This window comes from Leopardus geoffroyi, chromosome X (genome assembly GCF_018350155.1).
Source record: "Leopardus geoffroyi isolate Oge1 chromosome X, O.geoffroyi_Oge1_pat1.0, whole genome shotgun sequence".
Classification (NCBI taxonomy): domain Eukaryota; kingdom Metazoa; phylum Chordata; class Mammalia; order Carnivora; family Felidae; genus Leopardus; species Leopardus geoffroyi.
Genome location: NC_059343.1, coordinates 47,099,742 through 47,125,844, shown reverse-complemented (window position 1 = coordinate 47,125,844; position 26,103 = coordinate 47,099,742). Strand labels below are relative to the sequence as shown.

Below are 26,103 nucleotides of genomic sequence, written 5' to 3'. Positions count from 1 at the left end.
TGTATTTTACCACAACTTTTGAAAAGTGCAAAGAAAGAACTAATAAATGAGTTCAGCAAAGTCACAGGATATAAGATCAATATAAAAATATTAATTGTATACTAATACACTACTAATCAATATTCAAAATATAAAAGAAAACTCCTTTTATAATAACATCAAAAGGAATAAAGTGCTTAGGTATAAATTTAACAAAAGAAGTACAAGAATTATACACTGAAAACTACAGTTAAAGAAGAATTAAATAAGTGGAAAGACATCCCTCATTCACGTTTATGAAGACAAAAGATTCTTAAGATGACAATACTCCCCAAATTGGTCTACATATTCAACATAATCCAAAATCCCAGATCTCTTCTTTGCAGAAATTAACAACTTGACACTAAAAAAATGTAAATTCAAGGAACTCACAGTAACCAAAACAATTTTGAAAAAAAGAACAAAGTTGTAGATTCACGCTTCCCTATTTCAAAATTTATTACAAAACTACAGTAATCAAGACAGTGGTTTACTGGCATAAGGATAGACATATAAATTAATGGAGTACAGTTGAATGTCCAGAAATAAACTTTTCCACTTGTGGTAGATTTAATTTTGACAACAGTACCAGGACAATTCAATGGGGAGAGATAGGCTTTTCAGCAAAGAGTTCTGTGATACTGGATATCCACATGCAAAATTATGAATTAGGATCTCTACCTCACATCATGTATAAAAATTAACTCAAAATGTATTATCACAGACCTAAATATAAGAGCTCAAACTGTAAAACCCTTAAAGATAACAGGTATAAATATTCATGACCTCAGGTTAGGCAATGGTTTCTTAGATATGATGCCAAAAGTGTAAGTGCCAAAAAGATTAACTGGACTAGATCAAAACTTCAAGCTGGTGTTCTGGAGACAATGCTGTGAAGAAAGTGAAAATACCATCCACAGAATATTTGCAAATCATATATCCAATAAGGATATATTATCCAGAATATATAAAGAATTCTTACAGCTAAACAATAAAAGAAAAATACTTTAATTTTTTAAATGAGCAGAAGATTTGAACAGACATTTCTCCAAAGAAGATATGCAATTAAGCAGAAAGCACATAAAAGATGCCCACCATCACGGATCATTAGGAAAATGCAAGTCAATAATACAATGACATGGATGGAGCTAGAGAGCATAATGCCAAACAAAAGATGTCCGTCAGAGAAAGACAAATACCATGTGATTTCACTCATGTAGAATTTGAGAAACAAATAAAAAGAAACATACCCCCAAACAGACTCTTAGCTATAGAGAACAGATGGTTACCAGAGGGGAGGTGGGTGGGGGGGTGGGTGAAATAGGTGAAGGGGATTAAGAGTACACTTATCTTGATGAGCAGTGATAGCAAATAGTAAATAGAATTGTTAAATCACTATATTGTACACCTGAAACTAACTTCTTTTTGTAATTTTTTTTATGTTTAGTTATTTTTGAGAGAGAGGGAGACAGAGAATACAAAGCAGGCTTCAGGCTCTGAGCTGTGATCACAGAGCCCAATGCGGGGCTGTAACCCATGAACTGTGAGATCACCACCTGAGCCAAAGTCTGATACTTAACTGACTGAGCCACCCAGGTGCCACCACCTGAAACATAATTTAACACTGTATATTAACTATGCTGGAATTAAAATTTAGAGCAATACATAAATATATATCATAAAAAAATTAAAAAATGAAAGGTCCTTCAGATTGAAAGGAAATGACACCAAATAGATAAATTAATGACCACCTGTAAAGGTAATTACATAGGTAATATAAAAAGTGGCATAAGTATATTTTTTCTCATTTCTTCCTTTAACTGATTTATTTTTTTTAAGATTTTATTTTTAACTAATTGCTGTACCCAACATGGGGCTTGAACTCACAACCCCAAGATTAAGAATCACATGCTCCATGGACTGAGCCAGCTAGGCACCCCTCACTTAACTGATTTAAAAGACCACTGCGTAAAGCAAAAATTATGAAATTGTGTGTTGGTGTTAGAATGAAGGTATAATATATGTGACAATATTACAATGGAGGGAGGAAAGAAGAGAAATATATTGGAGCAATCTCTCTATATTCTACTGGAACTATTTAGTATTAATTTGAAGTAGTGTGTCGATTAAGATGTACATTGCAACCCACAGAGCAACCACTATGAAAATTACCAAAAATATAGTTAAAAAAATTAAAATGCTACATTGGAGAACATCTGTTTAACACAATAGAAGAGTAAAAGAGGAAAAAGCAAAAAATAAAAAAGGTATGAAACATCTAAACATAACTACATCAAATGTAAATGAATTGAACAATCAAAAGGCAGAGATTGTCAGATTGGGTAAAAAGCATGAATTGTGTACCAGAGATATGCTTTAGATTCAAAGACGCAAATAGATCCAAAAGAAAAGAATAGAAAAAATCTACAATGCAAACAGTAGCCATATGAGAATTGTAATGGCTATAATAATATCAGACAAAATAGACTTTAAGACAAGTAATGTTATTAGGTAAAAAAGAATGTTTTGTAGTGTTAAAGGGTCAATTCATTGTGAAGATATGCCAATTATAGACATATGTACTCCTAACAATGCCCTAACAAATTATAAACATATGTACTCCTAACAAAGTGCATGAAGCATAAAACGATAAAACTTAAGAACAAAATATACTTCAACAGTAACAGTTGAAGTATTCAATACCCTACTCTCAATAATGGCCAGAACAGCTAGACAGAAAATCAGCAAAAATATGGAAGACTTGAGCAACACTGTCAACCAATTTGACCTGACCTGAAAAAAATGATGAATTTAAATCCTTTATACACAAAAATTACTCAAAATGGATAATAGATAAAAATGTAATGTTTAAAATTATAAAACTTACAAAAGGAAACATGAGAAAATTTTTATGAATTGGGGTTAGGTGAAGATTTTATAGATACAATAGCTAAAGCACAATGCACTTAAAAAAATGGATTTCATCAAAATACCAAATTTGCACTTCAAAAGCCACCATTAAGAAACTGAAAGACAAGCCACAGGAAATATTTATAAATCATATATCTGATAAAGGACTTGTATCCAGAATATATAAAGAACTCTTGCAACTTGTAACAAAACCAACAACCAATTTAAAAATGAGTGAAAGAGGGACACCTGGATGGTTCAGTTGGTAGAACATCCAACTCTTTTTTTTTTTAATATTTATTTATTTTGAGAGAGAGAGCGAGTAGGGGAGGGGCAGGGAGAGAGGGAGAGAGATCATCTAAAGCAGGCCCTGTGCTGTCAGCACAGAGCCCAATGAGAGGCTTGATCCCATGAACCATGAGGTCACAACCCCAGCTGAGATCAAGAGCCAGATATTCAACTGACTGAGCCACCCACGTGTCCCAAACATGCAACTCTTGATCTCAGGGTCGTGAGTTCAAGCCCACATTGGGTGTGGAACCTACTTAAAAAAAATCACTGTCTAAAAATGACTAAAAGATGTGAATAGACATTTTGCCATAGAAGATATAAGATTGGAACATAAGCACATGAAAAGATTCTCAAGTTGAGTAATCATTAGGGAAATGCAAATTTAAACCACGATGAAATATCACTCCACTCAGAATGATTGAAAAAAGGTAGACAATAACATATGTAGGTCAAGCTGTGGAGAAATTGGAATTCCCTCCTAAATTGCTGGTGGGAGCTAAAATGGTTAGTTACTTTGGAGATTAGTTTGGCATTTTCTTAAAAGGTTAAACATAAATGTATCAAGACTCATTTATTTCACTGCTACATACCTACCCAAAAGCATCAAAAACATATATCCACACAAAGACTTGGACATGAATGTTCATAGAAACATTATTCATAATAGTTAAAAAGTGGAAATAACTCAAATATCTGTCAACTGGTAGATGGATAAACTAGAGGTATATCCATCAGTGAAATATCACTCACAGTAAAATCCAACAAATTACTGATACATGCCAGAGCATGTAAAATCATTATGCTATATGGTAGTGAAAGAAATCAAAGAAGGAAAGTTCATGGACTGGAAGACTTACCATAGTAAAGCTGTCGTTTCTCCTCACATTGACCTATAGGTTTAATGTAATTTCTGTAGGAAGAAAGATTTTTTTTAATGCAAGATTTTTTTTTGTGGACATAGATGAACTTATTCTAAAATTTATATTGAAAGGCACAGGTCTTACAGTAGCTAAAACAATCTTGATAAAGAAGAAAAAAGTGTAGGAATCACTCTACCCAATATTGAGGCATAGTATATAGCTAAAGTAATCAAGACAGTGGTGGTATTTGCTAAGGTATAAACACATTGGTTAATGGAAGAAAATAAAGAACCCAGAAACAGAGCCACACAAATACAGTCAACTGGTTGTTGACAGAGGAGCAGAAACAATTCAGTTGACAAAGGATAGCCTTTCAACAAATGGTAGTGGAGCAATGGGACACCCGTAAGCCAAAAACAAAACAAAAGCAAAACCTCCTTGATCTAAACCTCACACCTTATACAAAAATTAACTCAAAATAGATCATAGACTTAAAATATAAACATAAAATTATATAAGTTTTAGAAAAAATACAAAGTCTTCAGGAACTAGAGTTAGGCAGACTTTTTAGACTTATAACCAAAAGCACAGTTCATAGAAGGAAAAATTAATAAATTGGACCTCCTTAGAACTAAAAACTTTTGCCAATTGAGGCTCTCTTCTTCCCTCCTTCACTGTCCCATCCACCCCTCAGCCCCAATCCCCCACTCCTCCCCAGTAGACCCTCCTGCCAGGACTCAGTGCCTGGCACCAGGCTTCCAGTTGCTAGGCTCCCCTGTGGTCACAGGGCACGGAGTTGGCCAACACCTGCGGGAGGGGAGTTGGGAGATAGGGCCAGCTCAGGAAGCCACCTGGTGCTAATAACAGGGAGCAGCTGCAGCCTGGGTGGTCGAGCACTCAGCAAGTGGGGTAGAGTCGATTGTACAGCGTTCCACAGTGAACAGCCCAGGGAGAAACAGTAAAGTCATGGAGCCTAGCTGAAATGAACTGGCCTCCTTGAACATGCCCAAGCCCTGGTGCCAGGCCTGTGTCCCAGCACTGAGGGCTTCCTCATCCATGAAGGCTTTGATCCCAGGCTGGATGTAGGCCCCTACTCTTGGGCTATGGAGCACCTTCTTTGTAAGAAGACAATGTTTGCTTATTTGGCACATGAAGCTGAGCTACAGGCACTGACCTTGACACTGGAAACTTCAAGATATTTTTTGATCATGCTGAGAAAAATGAGCCTTGGCCTCCAGGCCTGATAAGGCAAACATTCCTCCTATGTAGAATAGTGCCAGTTCCTGAGGACTTGAATGCCTGCAACCCCAGGGGGATTAGCGAAAAGCAGTCTTGTTTTCCTGCTCAGAACAGAGTGGCTGCCTTGAACGCCTCTCATTATGACTCACGCCAACTTGAAGAAATAGTTCAGCTGCTGTGTGCTGGCCTTTCTCCTATTTGTGGTCATCTGTGTGTGGCAGGAGAAGAAAGAGAGTAACTATGATTCCCTTAAATTGCAAACCAAAGGATTCCAGATGTTGAGAAGTCTGGAGAAACAGTCTGTGACTTCAAGCAGCAACCAGGCTCTCAGCAGTCCCCAGGACCCAGCTAAGGCCAAGCCAGAGGCCTCCTTCCAAGTGTGGAACAAGAACAGCTCTTCCAAAAACCTTATCACCAGGCTTCAGAAAATCTGGAGAAATTATCTGAACCTTAAGAAGTACAAAGTATCTTATAAGAGGCCAAGGCGGGGGGGCCAAGTTCAGTGCAGAGGCCCTGCGCTGCCACCTCTGGGACCATGTGAATGTATCCATAGTAGAGGCCACAGATTTTCCCTTTAGCCTCTCCAAATGGGAGGGTTTTCTGCCCAAGGAGAACATTGGAACCAAGGCTGGGCTGTGGGGCAGGTATGCTGTTGTCTCATCAGCAGGATCTCTGAAGTCCTCCCAAATGGGCCAAGAAATAGAGATCATGATGCAGTCCTGGGGTTTAGTGGGGTGCCCACAGCCCATTTCCAACAAGATGTGGGCACGAAAACCACCATTTGCCTGATGAACTCTCAGTTGGTCACCACTGAAGGGCACTTCCTCACAGACAGTTTATACAGTGAGGGAATCCGAATTGTGTGAGACCCATCTGTTTACCATTCAGATATACCACAGTGGTACCAGAGCCCTAACTACAGCTTCTTTGGGAACTGTAAGAGCTGTTGGCAAGCTGCATCCTGATCAGCCCTTTTACAACCTCTAGCCCGAGATGCTTTGGGAGCTGTGGGACGTCATTCAGAAGTCTCCCCAGCAGAGATTCAGCCAAATCCCCCATCCTCTGGGATGCTTGGCATCATCATCATCATGATATTGTGTGACCAGGTGGTTATTTACGAGTTCTTCCCGTCCAAGCACAGACCGACCTGTGCTACTACTACCAGAAGTTTTTTGGCAGCATCTGCACAATGAGCACCTACCACCTGCTCCTCTTTGAGAAGAATTTGGTGAAGTACCTCAACCAGGGCACAGACGAGGACATTAACCTGCTTGGGAAAGCTACAGTGCCTGGCTTCTGGACAATTTGCTACTGATTGGATTTGCTACTGGACAATTTGCTACTGATCCCTGGTCAGGTCCCCTTGCTCTTCTCCACCAAGCCTGGGCAGACCACATTCCTGAATGATCCCAGCCTGCACTATGGGACTTCTGTCAGCAAAAGCCCCAGGATGCAGGAGCCCAGTGGCAAGAAGCCAGGTCCAGCCTGCCATGTAGCTGCAGAGGCATGTGAGCCCAAATCCTCCTACCACACACATGTACACATATCTAGCATTCTTTTCCACACACTGGTGAATGAAAGATCCACCTTTCCCACCAGGGCATCCCAATAGCACTGGAATGGTGCTATTCTCACAAACCAGCTCTCTCTATTGCTTGAAATCTGTAACTAGACATTGATTTCATGTGTTAGAGAAATCCTCCCAAATTATGATTGTGCCCTGGTATAGGGTGGCTCTGGGGGACCAGCAAGTGGCCTGGGACATAGGAAACATGCTCGATTCCTCCGAACAAAGTTGCCCCCAAGGTCCATGTCCCTGGGAGAGGTGGTGTGCCTATCACTCTAGCAGGTTTGGTGTGTTCTTAGCCTGGGTGCTTATAGGCAAAGGATGTTGATGAACACACACCCATTTCCATATAGAGATTAGAAGGACACAAAGGCACAGTCTCAATCCTCCAGTTCCTCACAGTTCAGTGGGAGAGAGACGGGGGATTCGCTCTGCTCAGTGTATGGGGGATGTATGGAAAGGCTGACTTGCCATTCTATCTGCCTGCACACTTGGGAGGGGCCACATACTTGCTGTGTCTGTGGGTCGGAGAGGGCATCACAGAGCTGGGGCTGTGGAGGAGATTTTATTTATTTATTTATTTTTAACTTAGTCCAAATATTTTTATTTGTTTATTTTTTTTTCTCACAGATTTTTTCTTTTTTTTTTATTATATGAAATTTATTGTGAAATTGGTTTCCATACAACACCCAGTGCTCATCCCAAAAGGTGCCCTCCTCGATACCCATCACCCACCCTCTCCTCCCTCCCACCCCCCATCAACCCTCAGTTTGTTCTCAGTTTTTAACAGTCTCTTATGCTTTGGCTCTCTCCCACTCTAACCTCTTTTTTTTTTCTCCCCCTCCCCAATGGGTTCCTGTTAAGTTTCTCAGGATCCACATAAGAGTGAAACCATATGGTATCTGTCTTTCTCAGTATGGCTTATTTCACTTAGCATCACACTCTCCAGTTCCATCCACGTTGCTACAAAAGGCCATATTTCATTTTTTCTCATTGCCACGTAGTATTCCATTGTGTATATAAACCACAATTTCTTTATCCATTCATCAATTGATGGACATTTAGGCTCTTTCCATAATTTGGCTATTGTTGAGAGTGCTGCTATGAACATTGGGGTACAAGTGCCCCTTTGCATCAGTACTCCTGTATCCCTTGGATAAATTCCTAGCAGTGCTATTGCTGGGTCATAGGGTAGGTCTATTTTTAATTTTCCGAGGAACCTCCACACTGCTTTCCAGAGCGGCTGCACCAATTTGCATTCCCACCAACAGTGCAAGAGGGTTCCCGTTTCTCCACATCCTCTCCAGCATCTATAGTCTCCTGATTTGTTCATTTTGGCCACTCTGACTGGCGTGAGGTGATACCTGAGGGTGGTTTTGATTTGTATTTCCCTGATAAGGAGCGACGCTGAACATCTTTTCATGTGCCTGTTGGCCATCCGGATGTCTTCTTTAGAGAAGTGTCTATTCATGTTTTCTGCCCATTTCTTCACTGGGTTATTTGTTTTTCGGGTGTGGAGTTTGGTGAGCTCTTTATAGATTTTGGATACTAGCCCTTTGTCCGATATGTCATTTGCAAATATCTTTTCCCATTCCGTTAGTTGCCTTTTAGTTTTGTTGGTTGTTTCCTTTGCTGTGCAGAAGCTTTTGATCTTCATAAGGTCCCAGTAATTCACTTTTGCTTTTAATTCCCTTGCCTCTGGGGATGTGTCGAGTAAGAGATTGCTACGGCTGAGGTCAGAGAGGTCTTTTCCTGCTTTCTCCTCTAAGGTTTTGATGGTTTCCTGTCTCACATTCAGGTCCTTTATCCATTTTGAGTTTATTTTTGTGAATGGTGTGAGAAAGTGGTCTAGTTTCAACCTTCTGCATGTTGCTGTCCAGTTCTCCCAGCACCATTTGTTAAAGAGGCTGTCTTTTTTCCATTGGATGTTCTTTCCTGCTTTGTCAAAGATGAGTTGGCCATACGTTTGTGGGTCTAGTTCTGGGGTTTCTATTCTATTCCATTGGTCTATGTGTCTGTTTTTGTGCCAATACCATGCTGTCTTGATGATGACAGCTTTGTAGTAGAGGCTAAAGTCTGGGATTGTGATGCCTCCTGCTTTGGTCTTCTTCTTCAAAATTCCTTTGGCTATTCGGGGCCTTTTGTGGTTCCATATGAATTTTAGGATTGCTTGTTCTAGTTTCGAAAAGAATGCTGGTGCAATTTTGATTGGGATTGCATTGAATGTGTAGATAGCTTTGGGTAGTATTGACATTTTGACAATATTTATTTTTCCAATCCATGAGCAGGGAATGTCTTTCCATTTCTTTAAATCTTCTTCAATTACCTTCATAAGCTTTCTATAGTTTTCAGCATACAGATCCTTTACATCTTTGGTTAGATTTATTCCTAGGTATTTTATGCTTCTTGGTGCAATTGTGAATGGGATCAGTTTCTTTATTTGTCTTTCTGTTGCTTCATTGTTAGTGTATAAGAATGCAACTGATTTCTGTACATTGATTTTGTATCCTGCAACTTTGCTGAATTCATGTATCAATTCTAGCAGACTTTTGGTGGAGTCTATCGGATTTTCCATGTATAATATCATGTCATCTGCAAAAAGCGAAAGCTTGATTTCATCTTTGCCAATTTTGATGCCTTTGATTTCCTTTTGTTGTCTGATTGCTGATGCTAGAACTTCCAACACTATGTTAAACAACAGCGGTGAGAGTGGGCATCCCTGTCGTGTTCCTGATCTGAGGGAAAAAGCTCTCAGTTTTTCCCCGTTGAGGATGATGTTAGCTGTGGGCTTTTCATAAATGGCTTTTATGATCTTTAAGTATGTTCCTTCTATCCCGACTTTCTCAAGCGTTTTTATTAAGAAAGGGTGCTGGATTTTGTCAAAGGCCTTTTCTGATTCGATTGATAGGATCATATGGTTCTTCTCTTTTCTTTTATTAATGTGATGTATCACGTTGATTGATTTGCGAATGTTGAACCAGCCCTGCATCCCAGGAATGAATCCCACTTGATCATGGTGAATAATTCTTTTTATATGCCGTTGAATTCGATTTGCTAGTATCTTATTGAGAATTTTTGCATCCATATTCATCAGGGATATTGGCCTGTCGTTCTCTTTTTTTACTGGGTCTCTGTCTGGTTTAGGAATCAAAGTAATACTGGCTTCATAGAATGAGTCTGGAAGTTTTCCTTCCCTTTCTATTTCTTGGAATAGCTTGAGAAGGATAGGTATTATCTCTGCTTTAAACGTCTGGTAGAACTCCCCTGGGAAGCCATCTGGTCCTGGACTCTTATTTGTTGGGAGATTTTTGATAACCGATTCAATTTCTTCGCTGGTTATGGGTCTGTTCAAGCTTTCTATTTCCTCCTGATTGAGTTTTGGAAGAGTGTGGGTGTTCAGGAATTTGTCCATTTCTTCCAGGTTGTCCAATTTGTTGGCATATAATTTTTCATAGTATTCCCTGATAATTGTTTGTATCTCTGAGGGATTGGTTGTAATCATTCCATTTTCATTCATGATTTTATCTATTTGGGTCATCTCCCTTTTCTTTTTGAGAAGCCTGGCTAGAGGTTTGTCAATTTTGTTTATTTTTTCAAAAAACCAACTCTTGGTTTCGTTGATCTGCTCTACAGTTTTTTTAGACTCTATATTGTTTATTTCTGCTCTGATCTTTATTATTTCTCTTCTTCTGCTGGGTTTGGGGTGTCTTTGCTGTTCTGCTTCTATTTCCTTTAGGTGTGCTGTTAGATTTTGTATTTGGGATTTTTCTTGTTTCTTGAGATAGGCCTGGATTGCAATGTATTTTCCTCTCAAGACTGCCTTCGCTGCGTCCCAAAGCATTTGGATTGTTGTGTTTTCATTTTCGTTTGTTTCCATATATTTTTTAATTTCTTCTCTAATTGCCTGGTTGACCCACTCATTCGTTAGTAGGGTGTTCTTTAACCTCCATGCTTTTGGAGGTTTTCCAGACTTTTTTCTGTGGTTGATTTCAAGCTTCATAGCATTGTGTTCTGAAAGTATGCATGGTATAATTTCAATTGGCAAACTTATGAAGGGCTGTTTTGTGACCCAGTATGTGATCTATCTTGGAGAATGTTCCATGTGCACTCGAGAAGAAAGTATATTCTGTTGCTTTGGGATGCAGAGTTCTAAATAGATCTGTCAAGTCCATCTGATCCAATGTCTCATTCAGGGCCCTTGTTTCTTTATTGACCATGTGTCTAGATGATCTATCCATTTCTGTAAGTGGGGTGTTAAAGTCCCCTGCAATTACCACATTCTTATCAATAAGGTTGCTTATGTTTATGAGTAGTTGTTTTATATATTTGCGGGCTCCGGTATTCGGCGCATAGACATTTGTAATTGTTAGCTCTTCCTGATGAATAGACCCTGTAACTATTATATAATGTCCTTCTTCATGTCTTGTTACAGCCTTTAATTGAAAGTCTAGTTTGTCTGATATAAGTATGGCTACTCCAGCTTTCTTTTGGCTTCCAGTAGCATGATAAATAGTTCTCCATCCCCTCACTCTCAATCTAAAGGTGTCCTCAGGTCTAAAATGAGTCTCTTGTAGACAGCAAATAGATGGGTCTTGTTTTTTTATCCATTCTGATACCCTATGTCTTTTGGTTGGCGCATTTAATCCATTTACATTCAGTGTTATTATAGAAAGATACGGGTTTAGAGTCATTGTGATGTCTGTATGTTTTATGCTTGTAGTGTTGTCTCTGGTACTTTGTCTCACAGGGTCCCCCTTAGGATCTCTTGTGGGGCTGGTTTAGTGGTGACAAATTCCTTCAGTTTTTGTTTGTTTGGGAAGACCTTTATCTCTCCTTCTATTCTAAATGACAGACTTGCTGGATAAAGGATTCTCGGCTGCATATTTTTTCTGTCTAGCACACTGAAAATCTCGTGCCAATTCTTTCTGGCCTGCCAAGTTTCAAAAGAGAGATCAGTCACGAGTCTTATAGGTCTCCCTTTATATGTGAGGGCACGTTTACCCCTTGCTGCTCTCAGAATTTTCTCTTTATCCTTGTATTTTGCCAGTTTCACTATGATATGTCGTGCAGAAGATCGATTCAAGTTACGTCTGAAGGGAGTTCTCTGTGCCTCTTGGATTTCAATGCCTTTTTCCTTCCCCAGTTCAGGGAAGTTCTCAGCTATTATTTCTTCAAGTACCCCTTCAGCACCTTTCCCTCTCTCTTCCTCCTCTGGGATACCAATTATGCGTATATTATTTCTTTTTAGTGTATCACTTAGTTCTCTAATTTTCCCCTCATACTCCTGGATTTTTTTATCTCTCTTTTTCTCAGCTTCCTCTTTTTCCATAACTTTATCTTCTAGTTCACCTATTCTCTCCTCTGCCTCTTCAATCCGAGCCGTGGTGGTTTCCATTTTGTTTTGCATTTCATTTAAAGCGTTTTTCAGCTCCTCATGACTGTTCCTTAGTCCCTTGATCTCTGTAGCAAGAGATTCTCTGCTGTCCTCTATACTGTTTTCAAGCCCAGCGATTAATTTTATGACTATTATTCTAAATTCACTTTCTGTTATATTATTTAAATCCTTTTTGATCAGCTCATTAGCTGTTGTTATTTCCTGGAGATTCTTCTGAGGGGAATTCTTCCGCTTGGTCATTTTGGATAGTCCCTGGTGTGGTGAGGATCTGCAGGGCACTTCCCCTGTGCAGTGGTGTATAACTGGAGTTGGTGGGCGGAGTCGCAGTCAGACCTGATGTCTGCCCCCGGCCCACCGCTGGGGCCACAGTCAGACTGGTGTGTGCCTTCTCTTCCCCTCTCCTAGGGGCGGGATTCACTGTGGGGTGGCGTGGCCCGTCTGGGCTACTTGCACACTGCCAGGCTTGTGATGCTGGGGATCTGGCGTATTAGCTGGGGTGTGTAGGCAAGGTGCACAGGGGCAGGAGGCGCAGGCTTAGCTCGCTTCTCCTTAAGTGATCCACTTCAGGAGGGGCCCTTTGGCAGCGGGAGGGAGTCAGATCCGCTGCTGGAGGTTTGGCTCCTCTGCAGAAGCACAGAGTTGGGTGTTTGCGCGGAGCGAGGAAGTTCCCTGGCAGGAACTGGTTCTCTTTGGGATTTTGGCTGGGGGATGGGCGGGGTGATGGCGCTGGTGAGCGCCTTTGTTCCCCACCAAACTGAGCTCTGTCGTCCGGGGGCTCAGCAGCTCTCCCTCCCTTTGTCCTCCAGCCTTCCCGCATTCCGAGAAGAGCTGTTAACTTATGACCTCCCAGACGCTAAGTCGCGCTTGCTGTCGGAACACAGTCCATCAGGCCCCTCCGCTTTTACCAGCCAGACTCGGGGGCTCTGCTTGGCCGGCAAGCCGCCCCTCCGCCCTGGCTCCCTCCCGCCAGTCTGTGGAGCGCGCACCGCCTTGCCGCCCTTCCTACCCTCTTCCGTGGGCCTCTCGTCTGCGCTTGGCTCCGGCGACTCCGTTCTGCTAATCCTCTGGCGGTTTTCTGGGTTATTTAGGCAGGTGTAGGTGATATCTAAGTGATCAGCAGGACGCGCGGTGAGCCCAGCGTCCTCCTACTCCGCCATCTTCTGTCTGATCCTGTGGAGGAGATTTTAGAGGAAGAGGAGAAACATGTCAGGCAGATTTTGAGTCACTTGAATTATGTTTTTCTTTCTGCCTTTATTGCCTGTATTTATTCTCTAAGGTCTGCCTGAACTTAAAGGCTCAGATTATTTTTTGAGGAAACCACTACCCCTGTGTGAGGCAGCAAGTGCAGCCCCATGGCAGACACTAGGCAAGACAGATGCCAAAAGCCTGATTTGTCCAGGCTCAGCCTAGCCTGACCCTACCCTGCAGCTGGGTTTGCACACCATGTCCACTGCTTCCTTGTTAATGCCCATCCCATGCCCTCCTGACTGCCATCTTGTTTTTCCCCTTTAAAGTAGTAGTTTTTTTCCCCTTTCTCTAATTACTTTCAGGTGTTTTCTACTTTAAAAGTATCCTGACCCAACAGTTTCTTTGACCTTCATGGGCCTGTTGTGGAATGTCCCTCTGGAGTGGGGATGTGGTTCCTCAGAATTTAAAATCACTCTCAGAAGTCAGACCCTTAGAGATCATAACTCCTTATCAGACCACCATGCCCTGCACCCCTCCAGCAAGGGAGCAACGTCAGTCTCCAGACAATTCTTACTACCATGGTCTGCAAACATGCTTCCGGGTAGTTTTGCTACCCCCTCCCTGAGTGGAGCACCACACTGGACTGGTATGGCCCCCAGTGCAAAGAAGGTAAAGGACTCACTCGTGGTCACAAAGTAATGCTGTAGACAATGGAGTACTACGTGGCAATGAGAAAGAAAGAAATATGGCCTTTTGTAGCAACGTAGATGGAACTGGAGAGTGTGATGCTAAGTGAAATAAACCATACAGAGAAAGACAGATACCATATGTGTTCACTGTTATGTGGATCCTGAGAAACTTAACAGGAACCCATGGGGGAGAGGAAGGAAAAAAAAAAAAAAAAAAGAGGTTAGAGTGGGAGAGAGCCAAAGCATAAGAGACTCTTAAAAACTGAGAACAAACTGAGGGTTGATGGGGGGTGGGAGGGAGGGGGGGGTGGGTGATGGGCATTGAGGAGGGCATCTTTTGGGATGAGCACTGAGTGTTGTATGGAAACCAATTTGACAATAAATTTCATATATTAAAAAATAAATAAAATAAAATAAAATAAAATAAAATAAAATAAATAAATAAAAAGTAATGCTGTAGAGCCAGGGCTCCTAGACCCAGGATTCTGGACTCCTGGCCTCATGTGCTTAAGGGCCTCTTAAACGTGAGCTCTAGACCAGCCGTCTGGGAGCTGGAGTGCTCACTTGCTGCCAAATCGTTGGCTTATATAAGCAGTAGAAAGAGCTCTGAAGGGAGAAGCCCTGGGTTTTCAAATCGATGATCCCCTGTTTACTAGCTGTGGCACCATGGGCATATTCTCCTGAGACTGTTTCCACATCTGTAAAACAGAGGTGATGAACCTACCTCAGGACTGTTGTGAGGGTTACATGAAACAGTTTTCCTGGTTCTGTACTTGGCACATAGCAGGTGCTCTGTACATTGTGGTTTCCTTCCTTCCTTCCTTCCTTCCTTCCTTCCTTCCTTCCTTCACTAAGGATCTGCTCTGTGCTCATACCTGGGGAGGAAATTGCTTTGAGGGAGGCCAGAGAGGGGGTCCTGTCCTCAAGGAATTAACCATCCTGTTGGGAGACAACAACTCCCCTGCCTGGAACACCCGGGAAAACATCTGAGGTAGTAGAGGGTGAAGAACATGCCTCTCCTCTACCTCCTCCCTGCATGCAGCTCCTGCCTGATTCTGCTTGGGAACTGGTGGAGCACTTGGGCCACTTACTGCTATGTGGAGCGAATCTTTTCCACCTCTCTGGGACCATGAATTCCTGGCTTGCTTTTTTTTTTTTTTTTTAACATTTTTTTTTTCAACGTTTATTTATTTTTGGGACAGAGAGAGAGCATGAACGGGTGAGGGGCAGAGAGAGAGGGAGACACAGAATCGGAAACAGGCTCCAGGCTCTGAGCCATCAGCCCAGAGCCCGACGCGGGGCTCGAACTCACAGACCGCGAGATCATGACCTGGCTGAAGTCGGACGCTCAACCGACTGCGCCACCCAGGCGCCCCTCTGGCTTGCTTTTTATAAAAAGTAATCTCTACACCCAATATGGGGCTTAAACTCACAACCCTGAGATCAAGAGTTGCGTGCTCTACTGACTGAGCCAGCCAGGCACCTCTCCGGCTTGCTTTATGCTCTGATTGATGCACTCACTGCAATCTTTGAATCACAAACAGTGAGTCAGAGGAAGGTGGCATTCCATCAGCAAGAGATAGGCATTCGTGTAGACACTGAGATGCTAGCTTTTAATTATTATTAATATAAGGGATCAGATTAAGTGTGATTCTAGGTCTACAGAACTTTTAATTCCATGTTCTCTCTATACGGAAACTAATAAATTGCAAATACGATAGGGGTATTATTGTTGGTCTGGTGAGATGTTTAATATTTGTGACAGATAACTTAAAAATGATGACTGAGTGCTACAGGAAAGTCCCTGTCCATAAGAGATTCTGTCTTCATCGGTAGCCATCTATGCATCCTATATCATGAGGTTCCCCAATCCTTCCACCGATCACATAAGCTATTCACATTGGTTTGGAGACCTCAATCTCAGAAGCTTCTGAAACATGCCTAATCTAATTCTGAATTACCCAAAGATTATGTAAAATTTTTCAATAAATGGCATTTAAAAAAATACTTTTATCAGTTGAAAGAAAGCCCATGTGAAGAGGATGAAATTAGAATGTGGGCAAAATACATGAATAGACATTTCTCCAAAGAGGATATACCATAGCAAATAAAATAAACACATGAAAATATGTTCAGTATCATTAGCCATTAGGGAAATGCAAATTAAAACCACAGTGAGATATCATTACACAGCTATCAGAATGGCTAATATAAGAAGTAATGATAATACCACATGCTGGGGGTATGTGGAGAAACTGGATCATTCAAATGGTGGTTTTGGAAATGTAAAATGCTACATCCACTTTGGAAAACAATTTGTCAGGTTTTTTTAAAGAAGGTCCAATGTAGGGCTTGAACTCAAAACCCTGAGATCAAGACCTGAGCTGAGATCAAGAGTCAGATGCTTAATTGACTGAGCCGCCCAGACATCCCCAATTCGTCAGTTTCTTTAAAAATAACTATACAACCCAGAAATTGCACTCTTGGGCATTTATTGCAAAGAAATGAAATTTTATATACCCACAGAAACCTTTACATTAATGTTTATAGCATCTTTATTCTTAATACTCCCAAATTAGAAACAACCCCGATGTCTTTCAACAGATGAATTGTTCAAGTATTGCACATACATACCATGGAATTCTACTGACCAATAAAAAGCAACAAACTTTAGATAACACACAATAAGTTGGATGAATCTTAAGGGAATTATGCTAAGTTAAAAAAGCCAGTCCCAAAATATTACATGCTATGTGACATTGTTGAAATGACAGAATTATGGAAATGGAGAACAGATTAGTGACTTCCAGGAGTTAGGAACATGGATTGGGAAGAGGGTGGGTGTGGTTATAAAAGACAATATGAGGGATCCTTGTGGTGATGGAACTGTTTTTTATCTTGACTGGGTCAGTGTCAGTATCCTGGCTGTGATGTTGTATTATATTTTGCAAGATAATACCGTTAGGAGAACTAGGTAAAATGTTCGAGGGATCCCTCTGTTTTACTCCTTACAACTGCATGTGAATCTACAACAATATCAATCTTAAAAGTTGAATTAAAATAAAAACTATGCTAAGGAAAGAAGCAAATTACAAAAGACCACGAAATTCCATTTGTATGAAATGTCCAGCAAGGCAAATCTATGGAGATAGAAGTAGATAAGTGGTTGCCTTCAGGGTGGGAATGAGGAGTGACTACATGTGAGCACAAGGGGTCTTTCTGGGGCAATGAAAATATTCTAAAACTCAATTGTGATGATAGTTGCACAACTCTGTAAATGTACTAAATATTAAATTCTATACTTAACAATAGATGAATTTTATGGTATGTAAATTATACCTCAACAAAAAAAATTAGAATAAGTTTCTGTATATGTAAAATTTTTGCAAAATATTTATTTTAAAAATTGAGTACTGTTGGGGCGCCTGGGTGGCTCAGTTGTTTAAGGATCCGACTTCAGCTCAGGTCATGATCTCACAGTTTGTGAGTTCAAGCCCCGTGTTGGGCTCTGTGCTGACAGCTCAGAGCCTGGAGCTTGCTTCAGATTCTGTGTCTCCCTCTCTTTCTGCCCCACCCCCTGCTCACACTCTGTCTCTCAAAAGTAAATAAACGTTAAAAAAAATTGAGTAGTGTTGGAGCACCTGGGTGGGTCAGTCAGTTAAGCGTCCAACTTCAGCTAGGTCATGATCTCACAGTTCATGAGTTCTGTGCTGACAACTCAGAGCCTGGAGCCTGCTTCAGATTCTCTCTCTCTCTCTCTCTCTCTCTCTCTCTCTCTCTCTCTCTCTCAAATAAACATTAAAACATAGCTTTGTATGATGGCAGGTGTTAGCTACACTTGTGAGCAGAACGTAATGTATAAACTTAAGTCACTGAGTTGTATACCTGAAACTAATGTAACATTGTGTCAACTATACTCAAATGAAAAAAAAAAAATTAAGAAAATGAAACAAAAATGTTTTTGAAAAGTATTTAATGAATGAGGCATTCTCATAGTATAATGAGTGAAAAAAGTATATATATTATATATCTATAATATATAAAAGTATATATATTATATAAATAATATATACAATTAGTGATATTATTAGATATATTATTAGATGTATATACTCATATATTATACTGTACTATACTATTATTAGGTATATTATTAGATATATACATTATATACAATATATAATACATATATAATGTAATAGAGAAAATTGAGATTTGAGAGGTTAGGAAGAAAAAAGCCAAAATCATAACAAACATAACAGTGGTAATATCTGAATGGTAAGAGTAAAAATCACTTCAGTTTTTATCTTTTGTTTTCTTTATACTTTTCTGTTGCATTTTTTACATTTTCTTAATGATAATGAACTTGAGCTTTTGAAGTAAGAATGAAATCATAAATTTTATTTTAAAATTAAAAGAAGTGGATAAAAGCAGAGACTACCATATTTTAAAACATATTTAAGTTAGAGTGGGAGAGAGCCAAAGCATAAGAGACTCTTAAAAACTGAGAACAAACTGAGGGTTGATGGGGGATGGGAAGGAGGGCAGGGTGGGTGATGGGTATTGAAGAGGGCATCTTTTGGGATGAGCACTGGGTGTTGTATGGAAACCAATTTGACAATAAATTTCATATATTAAAAAAAAAAGAAAATTAAACTCAACCAAAAAAAAAAACATATTTAAAACGTAGACTAGCATTGTACTGGCATGAGAAATAAATATAGAATAAATAAGTAGAAACAGATCTTTGTACATATGAGAATTTAATATATGATTTGGGGGCCTCACCAAATAGTAAAGGAAGAATTCGACCATAATTGTCTCAGTTACAATGGTAACCAAGAGTGCTACTATGACAGGCACTAGGTTAGGTGTTTTTACATGCATTTTCTCTTTTACCTATTATAACCTTTTGAGAGGTAGGTAAAATTAGCCCCATTTTAGAGATGAGGGAGGGAACTAAAGCCCCTAGACACTAAAGTGTTTGCCCAGAGTCACATAGAAAAATAGTAAAGGAGCACCTGGGTGGCTCAGTCTGTTGAGTGTCCAACTCTTGGTTTCAGCTCAGGTCATGATCTCATGGTTCACGAGATCGAGCCTTACATCGGCCTCTACACTGGCCGTGGGATGTCTACTTGGAATTCTCTATCTCCCTCTCTTTGCCCCTTCCCCACTCATTCTCTCTCTCTTTCTCTCAATAAATACATAAACATTAAAAAAAAAAAAAAGAAAAGAAGTAGTAGGACCTAGATTGGAACCCAGTATGTCAGGCTCCCAAGTCTGTATTCTTTGCTACCAAGTTCTATGTATATAAAGTTTATGTCAGGGTGTCTAGAATACAAAAGGCATTTAGTAAATGTTGTTCCTATGAGTAACTTATAGTTTGCTGCATATACTGTAATATATATATATATATATATACACACACACATATATATGTATATATATATATAATGCTTGTGTGTAGTATATATAATAATGTAAATACTACTAATAGTAATAAAGCTGTCTTGTAATTGAGATTGAGGAACTTCCATGGGAAATTAGTACTTCTGTGGTTGTACAAAATTAATCCCCAATGGAATCATATAATTTAAAAAATAACACATGATGAGCATTACTAAATATTGGTTGATTTAATAATTACTATTTCCTGCTATCTCATTAATGAGCCTCTGACTCTTTGGACACTGTCCTCTCTTTCACGTAATTCATTCGAGGCTGGTTGAATAACAGTGTTGGCCAAAAGATGGAGCTAGCATTTCCTTTGGAATATCCTGCCATAGCCTCATTTGTTCAGCAAACATTTTTTGAGCATCCATTCTGCCATGCACCACACTAAGGTTAGAGAAACATGAAAAATTGCAAGTTTACATTAATGAGTATAATCCAAACCAACCAAAAATCTCACATCCCTAGGAAATTAAATGTTCTCCCCTCTGTGAGGCCTTCTCTGAGTCTCCCAGGTGAATTTAGTCACTGTTTCCTTAGAGCACCCAAAACAACCTATTCAACTTGTAAAGTCACATCCTTCTCATTTTATTAGTCTTGCAGTGATCCTGCCCGTCTTCCACACTTGACTCCTTTAGGAGCTCCTTTAAGTCAGTTTTTCTCTCATAGTAATCAGGATGTGACTGGTACAATTCAGCTTTGGAGGATTTTTGTTGAGTTTTTTTCTTGGTTTGGGGGATTTTTTCCATGACCTGGTTGATGCATTCAGTCAGTCCCCTAATAAATATTTACTGATATGTACTCTAGGCCATGTACTATGCCAGATAGTTTATAATAAATATTAATAAGAAACAAGACAATAGATGAGGCCAAACAAGGTCCTAGATCTCATTGGAACTCACATGGGTTCTTGAATATTTTTTCAGTCAAGCATTTGAACCTTATTTATTGTAATTTTCAAATCTTCTGTGATTTTAAATGTATCTAAGGCACATTTTACATGTCATAGCTTAATGGTAGTATGCTAAATTCTTCTACTATAATTGCATTTCAATTCATTTTTGTCTATTTTTGCTTCATATTTTGCCAACAAAATAAGATGGAAAGATTAAAAATAAAAGAATGGGCAAAGGTAAATCAATCAAGGAAGTATAAATCACAAGAAGCATTATTAATAAATAATATAGTCCCCAAGGCAAAAAAACATTGAGGGCAAAGGAAAATATTTTATATGGATAGAAGATATAAACTCTGAATTGTGCACTTCATAATACAGCGTCAAAAAGTATAAAATAGATTATAAAGTATGAATAAATTTTCCACATGGAGAATGTGTGGGCAGGGAGGAGGGTATAAACTGTTCTTTCTGTGTGGCCCAGAAAGATACCTCCTGGAAAGGTCAGTCATTTAGAACTTTGTTTGTTTGTTTGTTTGTTTGTTTGTTTTAAGTGTTTTTTGTTTTTGTTTTTGTTTTTGTTTTTTGAGGGAGAGAGTGCACATGCACACAAGAGGCGAAAGGTGGGGTGGTCGGTGCGGGACAGATGATCTGAAGCGGGCTCTGCCCACAGACAGCAGAGAGCCCAATGTGGGGCTTGAACTCATGAGCCTGAGATCACGACCTGAGCCACCCAGGCACCCCTAGAACTTAGTTTGTAAAGAAGCAACAGGGCTTGTTGGCATGTTCTGCAGGCCCAGAAACATCCTGGAGTTGAGAGAAATGACAGCTGGGCTTGAAGAAAGAGTAATGGCAGTAGGGCTGCCTGTGCTGTTGTGATCTTTCCAGGTGAGGAAACAGCAGGTTAGAGATTGAAAGCCAGGTTCTTTCCAGGGCATCATACAGCCTCCTGGTAGTAGTAACTGGATCAGAGTCCCTACAGATTCATTCCACGTACCACTCAGAAAAGACCATCCCTTGCTTTAAGGGCCAGCTTTCTGAAGTCTCACACAGCTCCAATAATTATGAATGATCATTGTCTTGTGGGTCTTTCAGGGAGCTAAGGACATAGACTTTGTACTGATGTATTTTTTTCATCTTTCTTCCTCTTTCTGCATCTTGGTGCCTAGAATGGTAAGACATATTCAGTTCATGAAATTCAAGTCAAATACTCATCAATGAGTACTTATTTATTTTAATTAATGGATTTCTTATCTTGAGGAATGGCCCTATCATCTAGCCATCTGCTCAAGTCAGAATTCTAGGAATCTTAGGCTCTTCCTTTTTCTTTACCCCCTTCCCATAACATTCATGACCAAATCCTATGGATATATCTACTCAGTAGCTCTTGTCTTTGTCCCCTGGCCCTCTCCAACCCCTGAGCCAGTGCCTTTGTTCATACCTCTTCAGGCACAGATTGCTGCAGTTGCCTCCCAACTGGCATACATGCCTCTTCTCTCTTACCCTATGAGCCAGTCAATATCACTGTCCTGCTGATAATCCCTAAGTATCTTCTTATATTTTCAGAATGAAAGTCCAAATTCCTTAATACTGTTTTTGAGACACTTAATAATCTGACCTTTTTTTTTTAGTTTTATTGAGAAAAATTGATATACCTCACTGTATAAGTTTAAGGCATACAGCATGCTGGTTTCATTTACATGTATTGTGAAATGATTGCCACAATGTTTAGTTAACATCCATCATTTCATACAGGTATAAAGAAAAAGAAAAACTTTCTCCTTATGATGAGAATTCTTAGAATCTACTCTCTTAACTTTTCTATAGACCACATAGCAGTGCTAACTACAGTCATGTACATTATCTCCAGTACTCATTTATCTTATAACTGGAAGTTTATACCTTTTGACTACCTTCCTCCAATTCCCCCTCCCCTTCTGCCACCCTTCCACCTCTGGTAACTACAACTCTGATCTCTTTTTCTATGAGTTGTTTTTTTTAAGATTCTACTTATAAGTGAGATCATGCAGTATCTGTCTTTCTCTGTCTGACTTATTTCACTTAGCATGATGTCTTCACGTCCCTCCATATTACTGCAAATGATAGGACTTGCTCATTTTTTATGGTTGAATAATATTCGTTGTATTTGTATATATACCACAACTGCTTTATCCACTCATCCATCAGTGGACACTTAGGTAGTTTCCATGTCTTAACTATTGTAAATGCTGCTGTAGTGAACATGGGGGTGCAGATATCTTTTTGAGTTATGGAACCTACTATATCATACTGAACTCCACACCTCTATGCCTTCACATATACTGTTCCCTCAACTAGAACATCCTTCCCCGCCTTTTTTTTTTTTTTTTTTTTTTTACTAATTTCTACAGGCCCTTTGAAACCCAGCTCCTGCTATTTTTTCAGGATACCCTCCCTCACTCCTTTAGCCTAGCCCTCTCCTGTGCTCTTGTAGCACCCTGTACATTCTTCTATCTTGGTACTTATCACACTCTCCTGTCATTGTTGAGGCACATGCCTGTCTCCTCTACCACCTAGACCGCAATAACCAAAGGCGAAGATGCTTTAACTTTATTCTACTGAAATTGTCAAAACCTGGCCCGTGATAGGTTCTTAGCTTAATAAGTGTTTGTGAAAGGAATAAATGAGCTTTTTTACCTTAATAATTATGCTTTTATTTTCTAGATACATGGTTCAGTGGCCTGGTGGCCGAATCCTGCATCGCCATGAGCTAGACACTTTCCTTGCACAGGCAGTATCTACCCAGCTTTATGAGCCAGATCAACTTCAAGAACTCAAGGTGATTTGATTTAACCTAACTTAAAATCTTTCTTTTATGAGCTCAATGCTTTCCTTTTGGTCTTTTTTTTCCCCTGGTGCTGAGGAGAAGAGTAAGTTCTACAGACAAATGTTTGATTTACTTTAGCCAATCATGTATGTTTATTAATAAAACCAAGAGGTACCTGCACCACTGCTCCCATACTGATAGGTGAGAATGGACAGAAAAGATGGATATTATACATTACAAATAAGTTGTGGCCACAAACTATGGTAAGGTTTCTGACTCTTGCAAGATACGCTACAGGGGATTCTTCCTTGTGTCCTGAGTTTGTCTCTGAGTAAATGCCTGCCTTTTTAGTAATATTTATTGGATGTTAGAGAGAAGTCTAGAAGAACATAGGAAGAAAGCAAATCCACCATCTAACTGAACGCAGTAGAACATAGTAGTTTAATTTTTTTTCAAGTTTATTTATTTTTGAGACAGAGACAGAGCTCAAGCAGGGGAGGGGCAGAGAGAGAGGGAGACACAGATTCTGAAGCAGGCTCCAGGCTCTGAGCTATCAGCACAGAGCCCGACACGGGGCTCGAACCACAAACTGTGAGATCATGACCTGACCCGAAGTCGGACGTTTATCCAACTGAGCCACCCAGGGGCCCCAGAACACAGTAGTTTAAAAGGTAGGCTCTGAAGCCAGTCTGCCTTGGGTTTGAATCTCGGCTTCATTGCATCCTAGCTGTGTGATCTGAGGCAGGTTGCTTAACCTCTCTTGCTTCAGTTTCCTTACTTGTAGGGATATTAAATAAAGTAAATAATCCATGCAAAACACCTAGAACAGTGTCTTGCATATCTTAAGTACACAGAATCCAATAACACTAGCTATTAATGCAGAACACCCCTCTCCTGACTTCAGTGGCCATGGTTTTTTGAGGCCCTAGGATAAACGTGGAAAAGATCTAGCCCAATAAAGCTAACAGAATCTTCCTTTAAGTGAGGTTAACTAAGGGAAAGACAAAAACAGTCTAAGAAAAACAGTGTTGGTTCCTCCTTACAGTAAGTATAATATTGCTTGGCCCTAGGGCAGTTACTGTTTCCAGATCACATGTAGGAGGGGACTTGCAAGTATTTCTCCTTTTCCTGTTGAAGCCATCTACCATGCCAACTTGAGATAATAAATATAAACATTTTCTACACAGTTGAGGTATTGTGTATGTGATTACATATTGTGTTTTTAAACTTAACATAGCACATATTTTCTATGTGTTAAAAAAGTTTAAGAAATTTGTTATATGCATGTATCAGCTAATTATTATAATGTTGGCCATTTGGTTTCTTGTTTTCCCCTATTAGATGTAACATTACAATTAAAATCTTTATGCATAGAGTTTTATTCATAGCTCTACTTCCTTAGAATAGATTCATGAAAGTAGGATTACTGAGTCAAGAAATGTGAATATTTTTCAGGGTTATTCACATACTGCTTAATTGTAATGTACATTTTTCATCAGCTTTATATGAATGTGCCCATTTATTTCATCCTTATCAGCACTGGATGTTCTTTTTCTCTTTGGATTTTTAAATTTTTTCTAACTTGACAGGTAAAAACAAAATGGTTGGTGCCTTTTTGAAGTTTTAAAGCTGATGTCTTTTTTTTTTTTGTAATGAGTATCTTTCAAACTGTGTCAGCGAGTGACATGGATAGAAGCTGCTTGTGCACTCAAATGTCTATATTAAGAGGCAACACGCTCAAGTTTAATTTGAATAATCAGAATAACAGGAACAAGAGTAGATGTAACCAGTAACAGTTTTTAATAGTAGTTTTTCCTCTGTGGTGGTTTCAGATTGAGAAACTGGATGCCCGAGGGATCCAGCTTGCTGCCCTCTTCATGAGTGGGGTCGACACAGCTCTGTTTGCCAATGATGCCTGTGGCCAGCCAGTCCCGTGGGAGCACTGCTGCCCCTGGATTTACTTTGATGGCAAGCTGTTCCAGAGCAAGTTGATTAAAGCAGGCCGAGAGCGAGTATCCCTGGTTGAGCTCTGTGATGGCCAGGTACCTTTATGTCGGGCAGCTGCTAAGGGCCATCTCTGATCCACTGTGGGGATGAATGGGCAGAGGGTGGAAAGGAACAGAGACATTGGAGAGGGAGGTAGCAGAAGTAGGGGAATGTGTGACATTAACCTAACTGGGTCAAGGATAATCCCAAAGGCCCAGAGTCTGATATGTCCATGTTATAAAACCATACGTTGGAAAGTGTTTTTTATGAACACCAAATTTTCCTATTGTTTTCTTATCTGAGTATTTCCTTCCCATGGAATAGGGCTTTCCTGCAATTCTTAGGATTTCATGTCCCTTATTTGCAAAAACTGTAAGTCACTTCTGCAAATGGTGATAACCTTTGTAAAGGAACTATGTTTGGAACTAGAAGAGAATAGTAAAGTAGATGACAGAGTAGAAGCAGGGGATTCTTTCCAATGAAACCTTAGGAAAGACAGGGAAAGGAACCCTTACTTACTCCTTTATCCACTTGGGGGGAATGAGCTGAGGGACTAGAGCAGGGGGTGGCAAAATACCTCAAAACTGAAAACCTTGAAATTTTTATTCCAATAAGGTTTTATTGGAACACAGCCACATCCATTCATTTACATATTGCTTATGACTGCTTTCCCACCACAACAGCAGAGCTGTATAGTTGTGACAGAGACCATATGGCCTACAAATCCTATCTGGCCCTTTTCAGAACAGGTTTGCTGATCTCTGGACTAGAGGCATGGGCTTCTCCTGGACAGAGGTCATGGTCTCTG

At 39.9% G+C, this 26,103-nt stretch overlaps 1 protein-coding gene and 1 pseudogene across 1 annotated transcript in view; both read left to right on the top strand.

Annotated features, from left to right (window-relative positions):
• The window catches only part of FAM120C (family with sequence similarity 120C), a 126,850-nt gene that overhangs the window by 91,049 nt on the left and 9,698 nt on the right, over nucleotides 1-26,103 (top strand). The window contains exons 11-12 of the mRNA XM_045472954.1: nucleotides 23,207-23,321; nucleotides 25,142-25,351. Of these exons, the coding sequence (XP_045328910.1) occupies nucleotides 23,207-23,321; nucleotides 25,142-25,351 (325 nt within the window). The remainder of the gene's footprint in view (nucleotides 1-23,206; nucleotides 23,322-25,141; nucleotides 25,352-26,103) is intronic.
• On the top strand, nucleotides 3,441-7,439 carry LOC123595348 (annotated as a pseudogene).